The sequence below is a fragment of the Ostrinia furnacalis genome, unplaced genomic scaffold (assembly GCF_004193835.3).
Source record: "Ostrinia furnacalis isolate ACB-3 unplaced genomic scaffold, ASM419383v2 OfSCF1461, whole genome shotgun sequence".
NCBI lineage: Eukaryota > Metazoa > Arthropoda > Insecta > Lepidoptera > Crambidae > Ostrinia > Ostrinia furnacalis.
Window position 1 is genome coordinate 154,862 of NW_021131700.1, and position 14,234 is coordinate 169,095.

The 14,234-nt window shown below is 37.0% G+C and overlaps 2 protein-coding genes across 10 annotated transcripts in view; one reads left to right on the forward strand and one right to left on the reverse strand.

Annotated features, from left to right (window-relative positions):
- The first annotated feature begins 1,046 nt into the window (after nucleotides 1–1,046).
- LOC114352894 (aldo-keto reductase AKR2E4-like) lies at nucleotides 1,047–8,226 on the forward strand. Its single transcript, XM_028304656.1, has 7 exons — nucleotides 1,047–1,226; nucleotides 3,341–3,424; nucleotides 5,120–5,284; nucleotides 5,561–5,677; nucleotides 6,270–6,437; nucleotides 6,999–7,199; nucleotides 7,988–8,226. The coding sequence occupies exons 1-7, from the start codon at nucleotides 1,179–1,181 to the stop codon at nucleotides 8,174–8,176; spliced, it is 972 nt and encodes a 323-aa protein (XP_028160457.1). The 5' UTR covers nucleotides 1,047–1,178; the 3' UTR covers nucleotides 8,177–8,226.
- A 367-nt stretch (nucleotides 8,227–8,593) lies between these two features.
- The window catches only part of LOC114352889 (alpha-tocopherol transfer protein-like), a 30,975-nt gene continuing 25,334 nt past the window's right edge, over nucleotides 8,594–14,234 (reverse strand). For all 9 annotated transcript variants that reach the window (XM_028304645.1, XM_028304648.1, XM_028304642.1 and 6 more), the window contains 5 exons: nucleotides 13,177–13,235; nucleotides 12,602–12,798; nucleotides 10,252–10,362; nucleotides 10,035–10,137; nucleotides 8,594–9,661 (listed from right to left, as the gene is read on the reverse strand). In XM_028304645.1, the coding sequence (XP_028160446.1) occupies nucleotides 9,510–9,661; nucleotides 10,035–10,137; nucleotides 10,252–10,362; nucleotides 12,602–12,798; nucleotides 13,177–13,235 (622 nt within the window). In that variant the 3' untranslated portion in view covers nucleotides 8,594–9,509. The remainder of the gene's footprint in view (nucleotides 9,662–10,034; nucleotides 10,138–10,251; nucleotides 10,363–12,601; nucleotides 12,799–13,176; nucleotides 13,236–14,234) is intronic.

Consider the following 14,234-nt stretch of genomic DNA (forward strand, 5'->3'; position numbering starts at 1 on the left):
TCTAATTTAACAGAGGCAAATGGATGGTTTGGCCTATACAATGATAGATAAATAGTACCTGGGTAACTTTTTTAAATTTTTCTCTGAAATAACTGATGCTTTGTCCAACCATTAAAAATGCAAATATTTTACATTATGTTATTCTGCGGTTGCAGCTTGAATGTATGGCCTTTTGTATGACGTATTGTAGATGCAAAACACGAACCAGTCACACAAGATAATGAAAATGTATTTATACATAACGATTTTACACTTTCAAAAGAGAGAACAGAAAAGGAGAGTTGTAATTCAGAAGATTTTGCTGCAAAATGCATTATTAAAACTACCAATAAAAGAAGAAAAAATCTGCTCTTACATAAGAGGACATACCAATTTCAGGTTCCCAACCTGTTCATATATGGAAACTATGACGTAACTCTGAGCTTTTATTTATAAAGGGCATAACATGATTTCTGTCCAGTTATATCTGCACACCTGGTTTGGATGCAGGTTCGTTTTAAGCTCAGTTCCTAAAGCATTTACTATTTTTTAATTAAAAATTCTTCAATCAAGATCTGTTTGGAGTTACAATAGGTAAACCATTATTTTGCAAGTAACGAAATGAATGACATTGCTCTTCGGAATACCTACGTGTCGCTTGACCATTCTTGATTTTGCAATATCATCCACATCATTCTAAAACAATTGTAATCTCTTGTAAATACGGTCGACTCATTAAACAATAATAATAGACTAGGTATCTACTTATTGTAAAGTAGTTTGTGCCTGGGACATTGTACGCGTGAAAATCATTGGAATATTTTTCCCGTCTTCTCAACGTTTTTCATTGCCCGCCTTCATAGCCTTTCTAAATAAATGGGCTATCTAATACAAACATACTTTTTCAAATCCCACCAGTAGTTCCTGAGATTGGCATGTTCAAGCAAAGAAACAAACTTTATATTATTAGTGTAACAACTGTACGCAGGAATATTTAATGAATGCTACTGACAACGCCACCCTTGTAGCAGAGTTTTGGGCTGACACTGTGTAGGTTTGTTGTCGACACGACAAGAAGAAGATATTAGTGTAGAACTGGTAGAACCAAGTCGTGTCGTGGAGTGTAAACAAGTTTGTTAGAAGCTCTAAGTTGTACAATCACGGCGATTCTGATCAGACGGTTCACGACCTCTGTCAAGATGGGTCTTCTTGCGTTCTTCGCCATTTTGGTCCCGACAGTTTTAAATGTGAGTATTTTTAATTATTATTCTTTTATATATTTTAATCATGTATAAGCTTTAGTTTTGATAGTGAGTTAGGTTTCTAAAAGCTTATGTAAGTATCTTTAATTTTATCATTATTTTATTTATTTTAATCATGTATAACCTTTAGTTTTGATAGTGAGTTATTAGTTAGGTTTCTAAAAGCTGAATTTTCCTGGCAATTAGCTAATAAATAGTTAACTAATTAACACTTTCCTGGACAGTGAACTGCTATAGCCGTCATAACAATTAAACTTTTATTGTGTCTGGGTTACGAATTAATTTAATTACTTATTTTTATAAACATTTATTCATTAGACTTACCGGATAAATAAGATTTAGGTACTTAACCTTGACTTCAGTTGAAAATGTTACCATTTAAAGCGTTATAACAGGGAAGACAGTTTTCATGTAACACAATGCTTTGCGGCGCAGGACCGGTCTTTGTGGAAATCTTTAGGGGAGGCCTTTGTCCAGCAGTGGACGTCTTTCGGCTGAAACGACATGCTTTGATTGAGAAATTAAGATTCCATGAACAATTCCAATTGCACAATACTTAAGTTAGTATTTATCACGAGTACATGAACTATCATGTGTTGTAACTATAAAATACACAGCTCTCGCAGAGCTGATGGCCGCTGGGCCAGAAAAGTTTTCTCGACCACGGCCCGGAGCCCGAAGACGTAGTGTGGGCTAGGCCCCCCATTAGGTAGACCGACGATCTGGTGAAGGTCGCGGGAGGTGCCTGGATGCGGACGGCGCAGGAGATCCTTGGGGAGGCCTTTGTCCAGCACTGGACGTCGAACGAACGACGTGATACGACGCATCGTGTGGCCGCTTTCCTTAGCTACTTGGAGAATTTATATTATCTAAGCTTTAAGTAATTCGCAAGTTACCATCTCTATAAACAGTTAAGTAACATTAAATTATTACAGTTAATGATTATTTATTTCTTCACATAATAATTACCACAACCATTAATCAATCATCAATCTAATTAAAGATTCACCTTAATTAGGTTTATAAATGTNCTTATGCGTGTTGTCCATTATGTAAGTAATTTACGTACCTACTCGTAATTCCAATGTCTTTAAAATAGGTACAAGATATTCTTTGTAATATTGGAGTTACCTACGTAGTTTATTATGTATAGATAATTCAAATTGTACCTAATACCTAATTCTTCCCTTTTTATATCTTTACATGGCTCTTTGTCTTTTATTCACATTTTAAATATATTTTTTTAAGTTAACTGATGATTATTAAGATGAATGACACTAAGTTCTCTGACTCTAGTAGTCCTTGGAGCACAGTGAATGACCTGAACTAACAAGGGCAAACTAGTTTTGCGACTTTTTATTTTAACTAGTCAGCAGCAGTGTATGAATTATCTTAACGCAATCACCATTCGGTCAACACTGCCTTCTCGTGAGTTTTTTGTTTTATGTCAAAAACATTGTACGAATATTCTCTTTTCATATTAAGTAATCTTTTATTTTAGAAAAAAAAAACAGGGATTTTTTATTTATTTATTAGTTTATAGGCGTGTAAGTGATTCTTTGTAGAGCACATCGAGTGGTTGTCCTAGCTAGATTAAGTGACATTTGTTATAGGTTTTGATGCAAAAAGTGGCAAAGCGAAGTGATTCAAATAAAACGTTTGTCTACATCGTGCTCTACCGGCACGAGTTTTTATGACAAAAGTATTATTGTATAGCATCGTGCATGAGCATCGTGAGAAACATATCCATAAGGAATTAGGAAGCTACTTACGAAAATATTGTGATACAACCAAGAATGCAATTACAACAAATGGATACTAAAGAGCTTATTTATATTTCCTTTTGCTTACTGTGATGCATTGTGCGGTGTTTTAAGGCTCAAGTTCAACACACACGATGGAACAGAAAAGCTTTGTCGCAATATCAGCCAAATGATGTCCACAGCTGGACAAATTTCCATGGTCTAGGTACTTCCCGGGACCTTCACCAGATCGCCGGTCGACCTAGGTTTAAAGTATAAGTTTATTGTGTCACATAATACCTACATAACTTTTTTTTTTTTTTTTCTTTTTGAATAATTGTTGTTCGTTCCTTTCAGATAGCTTTGGCGTTGGAAGCGCCAACTACCTCGCTGAATGATGGCAACAAGATTCCCATTTTGGCGCTGGGGACTTACGGAGGAGTAAGTTTTCTACATTCTTTGTATTATTTTACATGCTTTATTTAGCATTAATCAATACATAGTTGCTCAATTTACGGCCAGTTTGTCAGTTNATAAATGTGGTTAATTATTGATTTTTACTGTTATAAATAATGTTTTTAAAATTATCCCGATATGTCTGTAAAAACAGAGATTTTATGTGAATTATGTAAGTAATTTACGTACCTACTCGTAATTCCAATGTCTTTAAAATAGGTACAAGATAATCTTAATAATATTGGAGTTACCTACGTAGTTTATTATGTATAATTCAAATTGTACCTAATTCTTCTTGGAGGGGTTTCAGGGCACCCTTTTCCCGTTTTATATCCTTACATGGCTCTATGTCTTTTATTCACATTTCAAATATTTTTTAAGTTAACTGATTTAATTATTAAGATGAATGACACTAAGTTCTCTGACTCTAGTAGTCCTTGGAGCACAGTGAATGACCTGAACTAACAAGGGCAAACTAGTTTTGCGACTTTTTATTTTAACAAGCCCGCAGCAGTGTATGAATTATCTTAACGCAATTACCATTCGGTTGATGTCGAAAACATTGTACGAATATTCTCTTTTCATATTAGGTAATCTTTTATTTTAGAAAACACCAGGAATTTTCATTTATTTATTAGTTTCTAGGCGTGTAAGTAATTCTTTGTAGAGCACATCGACTTGTCCTAGCTAGATTAAGTGACATTCGTTGTAGGTTTTGATGCAAAAAGTAGCAAAGCGAAGTGATTCAAATAATACGTTTGTCTACATCGTGCTCTACCGGCACGAGTCTTTAAGACAAAAATATTATTGTAAAGCATCATGCGTGAGCATCGTGAGAAACATAATAATATCCATAAGGAATTAGGAAGCTACTTATTGTGGTACAATCAAGGATCTCTTTACAACAAATGAATACTAAAAAGCTTATTTAGGTATATTACCTTTTGCTAATTGTGATACAGACTTAATAGTGCGGTGTTCTTCAGGCTTTGTTGTAACCTTTAATGATTGTATCATCAACACTTCTGCAGCCATGTAAATTAAGTCAAGACAATAACTTGAGTTGTCGTTCGTTTCTTTCAGATAGCTTTGGCGTTGGAAGCGCCAACTACCTCGCTGAATGATGGCAACAAGATTCCCATTTTGGCGCTGGGGACTTATGGAGGAGTAAGTTTTCTACATTCTTTGTATTATTTTACATGCTTTATTTAGCATTAATCAATACATAGTCGCTCAATTTACGGCCAGTTTGTCAGTTAAGTATTTAGAGGTCAGGGAAAAAAACAATGGATGTGTCGGACTAGCCGACTAGTGATCCGAGGAACGCGGTTTCGAACCCTGCCATTGCCGCATTGTTGCTCGACTATTGTGAAGTCATTTAACTCGGGCATAATAAGATTACCTCGATGTGTTAATAAAGGAACTACTTAATAGTAAAGTGTGCAATACCACTTCTTTCTTCTTCTCTTCTTCTTTTCCCTAGCCCTTTTTCCCATTATTTGGGGTCGGCTCTTCTTGTTTTGAGGCGCCAGGCAGGACAGTCTGGCACGCTCTAAGAGTGTCAGTACCTTCCGTGGACCACCACCACTTTTATTAGTGGCCAGTTTTACGACATGGTCTTCGGGGCGTCTCATCATGACATGACCGGACCATGGTAAAGAAATATTTAATTTCCCTCAGAATGGAGACACAATGCGTCAAACTATCAACTGGGCGGTGGAAGCTGGGTACAGACACATCGACACGGCCTCCTTGTATGGCAACGAGGAGGACATCGGGAGGGGCATCGCTGACGTCATAGGCAAGGGGCTGGTGAAGAGGGAGGACCTGTTTGTTACTACCAAGGTAAAGTTAACATGTTATGTAAACTATAATTTGCTGTGCTAATGAAATCCCTGATGCTTACTGGTTGCTGATGAATGCTTATGTCACTGCCACTGCATTAACCAGCAGCTTTATCACAGTGAAACTGGTCCTTAGTGATTTTTTCGCTACTAAAGGGATTTAAATAGGAACGCCAAAAATGATTTATTTCATTACAATGTTCAGTTCTACGAAAAATCCTGAGTCATTCTGTATGATTTATCTTAGCTGATGATGGTTTATTAATTTTAATTTCAGTTATGGAACGACAAACACGCTCGCAACCAAGTGGTGCCGGCCCTGAAGGAGTCGCTCAGCAGACTGGGCTTGAGTTACGTCGATTTGTACCTCATCCACTTCCCTATATCTTCTGAGGTAAGACTAATATCCTACCTAACGAATTTTAACTAGAAATTCTAAAGATTGTCGATGTAAGTATGACATGTAAATTAGAATGAGTTATTACGGTAGTGATGCCGATTAACAATCAAATATCGATGGTACGATAGTCTATCCCATGCACATTTTATACACTATGCGAGTATCGATACCAACGTGTGTTTTGCACAATCGATAGTTTCAAACCAAACTACTATCGTTGATCTATTGATCTTTCTCTGTGTGTGACTAATAGTAACGTAAACCACACTATTGATTATATCGACGTAGAAACTGATGTTCGATTCAATGCAACCACAGAATGATGCTCTTTAAAATGTTACTCTTCAATCATAGCTTAACTATAGATGAAAGAACTCGAGTCGTTTTATTTCTGAGTCGTATTTATTTATATTTATAACTAGAGTCCCCTCAGTAAAGAGCCTTGAGTCGTATTTTTGGAGTCGAGCCTTGAAATCGAGTCTAGTCCTAACTTATAGGACTTAGACTCGAGTCCTTTCATCTCTTACCCTACTTAATTATTGATAGTTCAGCAACACTAGTAATAATTAATCTCTACTTCACCCAGGCGGACGGCTCAGACGGCTATATCGACTACCTGGAGACTTGGCAGGGCATGGAGGACGCCAAGCGGCAGGGGCTGGCCAAGTCCATCGGCGTCTCCAACTTCAACTCGGCGCAGATCAAGAGGATCATTGACAGCAGCCAGATACCTCCGGCCGTTAACCAGATTGAAGTAAGAACACAAAATTAACGTCATGATTTGTATTTTCATGGTTAGAAGTGACATTTCTTGTAAAGCTTTCAGTAACGGAGGAATTGTTAGTTGCTGATGTAAGTAAATAATACTTTAATGAAGGAAATACATTTATATGCCTATAGATTTCAGTGCCTAGCCAGTGGTAGACTGTTTTCATTGCGAGGATTGATTCATGTAGGTACTCTCTTGGTTGTCACTATACCTATCTATAGGAAAGCATCAATCCTTCTAGACAATAAAATGCTTCACAATCTATCCTTACTATCTATCCTAATTATTGTTGAATAAAATAAGACAGTTGACAAATACATGTTTGCCTCCTACCTATAAACAAAACAGAACTGAGGCACTTGCCGTAAAAAATATAACCCGCCTTGTGTCACAGTCGGGTAAAAAGGTAGCTGTCAGCGGCTGACTGAAAAATATAGAGTTATTTCTTTGCTTTGACGTTCTTTGGAGGTTAGGCTAACGTTCATCAAGGGATAATGATGATTTATCATACTGTTTTTAAGGTATCTGACAAAAAATCTATTTCAGATCCACCCAGCCCACACTCGTGAGGCCCTAGTCACCAAGTGCCACAACATGGGTGTAGCGGTCATGGCCTACAGTCCCTTCGGTTTCCTGGTGCCCAGGGCGAGCTCGGCCGCACCTCCCCCACAGGCCGATGACCCCGCCCTGGTGAAGATCGCGCAGAAGTATGGGAAGACCACTAACCAGATAGTGTTGCGGTATTTGGTGAGTACTCGCAGTGAGATTGTGTGTTACTTAAAATAAAGTAGAGCTCAAACTACGTGTTAAATTATGAGAGGTGTTGTTGCACCTAGAACTCGGGCTATGTACCTAGTTGTATACTTAACTCTTACGCTGCCCAATGATACAGTTAATCTTTGTACGCAGTTCATAACATGTTTTTTCCTGATAGTGAAGTTTATAGGTCACTTTCTGAATTGCTATTAGGTGCTGAGTGACTCTACGAGCAATGTTTATTGTCTGGTACTGTGCAAAGTGTGCAACTACCAGGCACAGGGAGAGTATTACGAATAGTTCTTAAACGGAGAGAAGAATCTGGAACTGTATTTTAGGTTCTAAAATGAGCTCATGGATGGTCCTAAGCACACTAGGACTCAGCGTCCTAATTCAAATGCCATTCAGCGAATGTAACATTCGATTGCCGACTAATTAGAGTAGGTTGAAGTTGCAAATTATTGCACAAAACTACTGCAGATTATCACCAACTTTTAGATTATATCGATGTGTAATAAACTCCTAGGCCGCGCACAAATTGCCATAACCCAAAGATTCGCGCTATAGCGATGTGTGTAGTCTAATATTTGCGTATACTTTGGTGCTTTTTTGCATAGTCGCAAGGGCTTTGCCCCATTATCTCCCGAATGTTATAGCGATGTGTGTGGCCCAGGCTTAAGAGTAACAAAAGACTAACAATCAAGCTATATTTAACCGACTTCAAAAAAGGAGGAGGTTCTCAATTCGAGTGTATGTTTTTTATTTTTTATTTATCCCAGATCGAGAGAAGCGTCATCCCAGTCCCGAAATCAACCAACAAGGACCGACTGAAGGCCAACATTGACGTCTTCGACTTCACGCTGACCCCAGAAGAGGTAGCCACCATCAGCAAGTTCAACGTCAACAAGTCCGTCTTCGGGGATGATGATAGCTCGAAAAACCATCCATATTACCCGTATACTGAATAAGATGATTAATAATAATATGAAAGAATAAAGAGTTTTCTATCTTTTTTCAAGTTTTGGGGTTTTTTTATAAACATACGTGTTGCTGTTATATTTATTTACTAGCTTTTGCCCGCCGCTTCACCCGCGTGAAATTTAATTTGTCACAGATCGTCATAAATTATAGCCTATATGTTATTCTGGGTTATAAAAAATAATACTGTAAAGTTTCATCAAAATCCGTTCAGTAGTTATTGCGTGAAAGAGTAACAAACATCCAGACATCCACATAATCTTTCGCATTTATAATATTAGTAGGATAGTAGGATTAGTAGGAAGTAGGATACTATTGGATGTACAAAAATTACAAATGGAGGACTTAATGCCAAGAGACATTCTCTACCGTAGGTCAGGCAGTTGATAAGGAATAAAACAAAATCCTAGGCTCAGAAAAACTTCATTTATTTTTTCATTAAAAATAATGGTTTAATGTTTCTACTTTACAGAGAGGTTCCTCAATATTAATTAATTGTGAGTGGTCGCATGTAAATAAACATCATTTACGAGAAATTAACCTAAAACCGAGCATATTCATATTATTATACCTACAAATCACCGAACAAGGCTTTTATAGTAACAAAAATTTATAGATCTGCAAAAATACCCTACATATTGAGCCTCTAATAAAATACAGCGTTTAATTGTAAGCCAAAATATTATATCACAATAATCCAACTATACATTAATTATTCTAGAAGGGAGTTGCATGTAGAACTAAATATTTAATTAAGTTCAAGTGAAGTTTTCAATCGAGTGTAGAGATTTAATTGTTCTACTTACTCGAATTTACGCCAAACTTCTATATATAAGTTAGATTCTTCCATCTACTACATTTTGTGCAGTCTTTAAGATAAAGGCATGTCAAGCTAATAACTGGGGTATTTTATGTACTTGTAATAAGGCCGATTTTGCATTAAATACCAAGTATGATGTTCTGTCTTCTGCACATTTCAAGGCATTGGATAGTGTTCAGATCTAAGTATCAGTAAACACGATTTATGTAAAACATTACCTACATTTTTAATGCCGACGAAGAATGTCAATAAATCTATAGGTCGCGCAATGAATGTTGAGACGAACACCATACACTGGTGTAATATTTGAATTTAGAAGAAAACCAAAATCAGTCAGAATATTCAAGACGTAGAAATCTTTGCTTGTGTTGATTGCCTCAACTCTTGCTGCGCGAGCTATAACTGCAAACACTGCAGGGATTTAAGAAAATATTAAGAATATTATTGGGATAATACTTGCAGAAACTTAGCTTAAATTAGCGCTACAGACTTAAATTCTACGGTCAGTCGATTGCGAGCTGTCGGAAGGAGCCGTCGATTCCGAACAGCTCGTCGTAGTTGGTCGGGCGACCTGGTCGGCGGGCCTCGTCGGCGACCACCGCCTCTTGCGCCTCGAACCACTCTTTGTATTCAGCCAGTTTGCTCTTCCATTGCTCTGGAAATGGAAGAATTGCTTTTTTAATAGGAAAATCGAACTAGGAGACATTGATTTTATGCTTTGCATAATTCTTTCACATACCAGGTAGGTTCAGTTTTCAATTAAATTTGTTTTTAAGCAAAACAGAAAAACGAGGGAAAAATGTCATAGCAAAGATTCGTACGCGTACGCGCGTGGACCCCGTTTTACCTCCTTAGGGGTGGAGTTTCGTAAAATCCGTTTTTAGCGGATATTCTACGCCCTATACGGAACCTACCTGCCAAATTTCAAGTTTGTGGAAGTAGTTTCTGAGATTTCGTGATTAATCAGTGAGTGGTATTTCGCTTTTTTACTGTTCATCTACTCGTAGCACAGTAAAAATATAATTTACCTTGCAGATCCTCCATGGTGCCACATGGTCCACCGTATTCAACAGGGAGCATCTCTTGAGGCACGTGCTTGTATAAGTCCTTCACTTCTTTGTGGATGAATATCTGGAATTAGAAAATTTAAGGAGATAAAAATTACTAAGGAGATAAAAATATAACTAAGTACTCAATTCTTTATTGCATTTTACAGTGTACATTAGGTCTTAAGTAGGTACTCACGCGTTTTCTGATTTTTTCTTTGAGGAACGGTTTGACAAAGTTGACGAATCTCTCGACGATGGGCGATGTGTTGACGATGTGGACCTCCTTCAATTTCACTGGGTACGCTTCCTGTAAATAACAAGTAAAAGACATTTTTAAGTTCGAAGTGACAGTACGAGTATACGTTGAAGGTGTTCGGAAGCGACATTGTAGACAAAATTAAATGATGGTATCAGAATGGCCGACTCGAGATTCGAGAAACGCAGGTTCGAACGAGTCCTGCCTTCCCTGTACCTCTAGTAAGAAAAACTTTCGAATTCGAATCGTTTGTTTGCGTATTCGAACCGCCATCAAAAGATTTAGTGTAATAACTTAAAAAACGCCCCTGTGAACGAGACGTAAAGTGAATTAAGTATGAGAAATACGTATATAGGTAGTACGAAACTAATTTTGACAACCGAGATTGTCACGTTATCGTTGAATTTTTCAGTTGTCGCAAACGATTCGAAGACGAAAGTTATTCGTGCTAGAGGTATAGAACTATTGTGGTGAACCCATTAGTAACAGAGCATAACACAAGGAGTTAACGACACTTTTAGTAATTTTTAGGGTTCCGTACCTCATAAGGAAAAAACGGAACCCTTATAGGATCACTTTGTTGTCCGTCCGTCCGTCTGTCAAGACCCTTTATCTCAAGAACGCGTGAACGTATCAAGCTGAAATTCACATGAAATACTCAGGTCTATTGTCCCTTTAAGCTGTGAAAATATCAAACTTCTAAGCCAAGCCAATCAAAAGATACAGCCGATTATGTCGATATTTTCAACAAATTTTCGACACTCGCAAAGGAATCAAAACCTACAGGATACTTCCCGTAAACTCAGAATCTTGAAATTTGGCATAAAGCATTGTCATATAATGCAAATATAGGAAAAATTGCGAAAATTTCATTTTTTTAGTTATATAATATAATAAAAATATTTTAATAAAATGAAACTTACTACCTTATTTCTCACGAACGAATAAAGGTATCAAATTGAAATTTATACCAAATACCTAGATCTATTGTCCCTTTAAGAAGTAAAAAAATCAAACTTCTAAGTTAACGCGATCAAAAGATACAGCAGTTTATACCGACACCTTAGACGAATTTCCGTCACACGCTAGGGAATCAAAACCTACAAGGTACTTCCTGTGAACTCAGAATCTTGAAATTCGGCACGAAGCAACGTTATATAGTACAGATAAAGGAAAAATTGCGAAAATGATAAATTTGAAGTTATATAAAATTTAAAATATTATTTTTGCTTACATGACATAAAATATTTTTTTAATAATTATAAACTTACTACCTACCCTTTTTCACATGAACGCGTAGAGATATTAAAGTTGAAATTCATATCAAACACTTCTTAAATCTAATTGCCTCTAAACTGTGAGAAATTCTAAATCAACGCAAAAATTCAAAACGCTGAGGTAGGTAGGTACCTACCTATAATGCAAATATAGGAAAAATAAATAAAGAAAAAAAAATCATACCGCATATTTTGAAATTCGCCACTACTCGCAACGGAATCAAGTAAGTAATTTGATTTAATACGTCATAAATTGTAAACCGCTACGTTTGTACGGCGGAACCCTCGGTGTGCGAGCCCGACTCGCACTTGGCCGGTTTTTTACTAAATATTCTACTTTAAAAAAAGTAGAGATAAATAATTATGACGATAACCGGACTTTGTGGGGTCAGACATGGTCACACGTTGTCTGGGTCATTGCCGCATTTTTGTATTGCTCTTTCATTTGGACATGCTCTCGTTTCTCGTTCAGTTCAAAGTCCAGTTTAAAAGTGAAAGTAAGAAATGACTCCATCAAATATCAGAAAAAGTTCACGATATTTTCATATTTGTGGAACCAACCGAGATGCTTGTGTTATGGAACTTTTTAATGGCCTTATTGTAGAGGTAATTGTGTGCTAATGTAGCAATATGTACGAATAATATAGGTACTATAGTGTAGGTATACCACTAGTCAATTGGCATTTTTCTATAAGATGTGAAAACGGGACTCTAGATTGTGTCCTTGGAGGATTCCACTACTTAGTCAATTCATTAAATTTAAAACTAGCGCAAATTGAATTTTACAGAAAATCTAAACACACAAAAGTCAACGATGTGACTCTGACGTAGGTATAATGCTTTGTCAATTGGTTCATGAATATTTATCGGTCATTTGCTCCTTACCTGCACACAGATCATGAACTTCTTGATAGTAGTTGAAGACAGCTTGGCCAGCAGGCTGGGACCCAGCACAGTTACTTCCAGCACATGCTGTCAAAAAGGCTCATAGTTGTCGGTTATTTGGTCCTTACTTGAACACAGATCATAAACTTCTTGATGGTAGTTGGGGACAGCTTGGCCAGCAAGCTGGGACCCAGCACAGCAGCGTCCAGCACATACACGTCACCAGCCACGCCCTCCCTTTCCTCGATGAGGCGGACGTCCCCAATCATGAGAGCCAGCTTGAGGGTGTCTGCGATCTCGTTGGCGTTCAAGTTTGACTGTACACCTGAAAAAAGATTGGTCATAAAACTTGGTTGAATGCGAAAGCGGAATCGATTAGTCTACTTTTTTTTGTAGCCCAAAGGGTGTCAATAAAGAACATAATGTAGATAATTGGGTCCGAAATTTTTTTTTGGCATTGAGAGATTTTTTTCGAAGGTGAATCGATTAAATATGCTAGGTATATGTAAATCAGCGGCTTTCAGCAGACTGTATCTCATAGTCCGCAAAAGATACTATAATTTACAATATTGTGGTAATATTGTTATAACAATAAATCATGTCAAAAGACATAAAATTGCAAAATAGTAAGGAAGTTTTTAATTACATAAGATTTCAGATTCAGTTTGGTAGAGCTGTCAGCTGATTAACGAAGAATTCTTACCTCTACATACCGTGACTCTTCTTCCATTTGGTGTCAAGCCTGGAAGAGGTGGGCCTTGTCTGTAAAGAAACAAAAAATGATAATTAAACAACAATTAACTAATATTTTAATAACACCAGCAAAATGTAGCTGATTGCCTGTAACACTCGACTTCGATTCAGGATTCTACTTCTTTGTCCCTATTAATTACAATATTATGTTAGTAAGAAAGTACCAGTACCAAAGATGTATTACCTTTAACTTTGGTTCTACAAACTCGATTCCATGAAGCTGTAAGCTTCGTGAAATCGAAATTGAGTACTTACCTACTAAACTACTTGTGCTGCTTCTTCTCAGCACTGGCCCATTTATTGTCCCGAAGCAGTGGTAGGGTTAATATTGGGACGTGTAAAAGTGCTTTTTAAAAGCCTATTTGCAAAAATAAATGAGATTTATGAGTTTTAGTTTTTTACATTTAATTTTTGAGAACTTCTGTACTATACCTACTGTGCTATATAACTTAACTTTTTTACAAAAACAAAACAAAAGAAATGCTTAAATGCAATATTGTCGAAAATTAGAATACTGATATTCTTTCATGTTTCCAGTGTGCTTACCATGAGTTTACGTTACGTGTGCTCGCTAGCGACTGCGTAAAAAAATGACACCTAATTGTATGACATATTGTGCAGCGCCCCTAGCGGCTACTTTCAAGAAACAAAATCTCCATAGAGATTTTTGACGTTTTCGCTAGCGAGCACACCTAACGTAAACTCATGGTAGGTACACTGATCTAGAACAATACACGAGCGAAATGTGATCACTGTTAAATACAATAGCAAATTGCTAGTTGTGCTTAATTGCATAATTGGCAGAGACGTGATGAGTCGTGCCACCTTGGTTAAAAGGTCAAGGTCTGTATGCTCTTCACCGATGGAAGCGCCTGACCTTCTGATTGACCAACGATGGTAGCTGATGATGAAATGTACACAAGGATTTGAATCTTAAAGAGTCGCTGTTAAAAACAGGCAAGATGTTTTGCAATTGTGTTTGCATTGTCTTGAATTTTGGTGTTTTTA

Excerpts from the sequence above, each read along its gene's own strand:
- LOC114352894 (XM_028304656.1), top strand. The coding sequence starts at position 1,179 with ATGGGTCTTCTTGCGTTCTTCGCCATTTTGGTCCCGACAGTTTTAAAT. Across the intron at positions 5,285-5,560 it reads ACCTGTTTGTTACTACCAAG|TTATGGAACGACAAACACGC; the intron begins GTAAAGTTAACA and ends TTTTAATTTCAG. Across the intron at positions 7,200-7,987 it reads AGATAGTGTTGCGGTATTTG|ATCGAGAGAAGCGTCATCCC; the intron begins GTGAGTACTCGC and ends TATTTATCCCAG.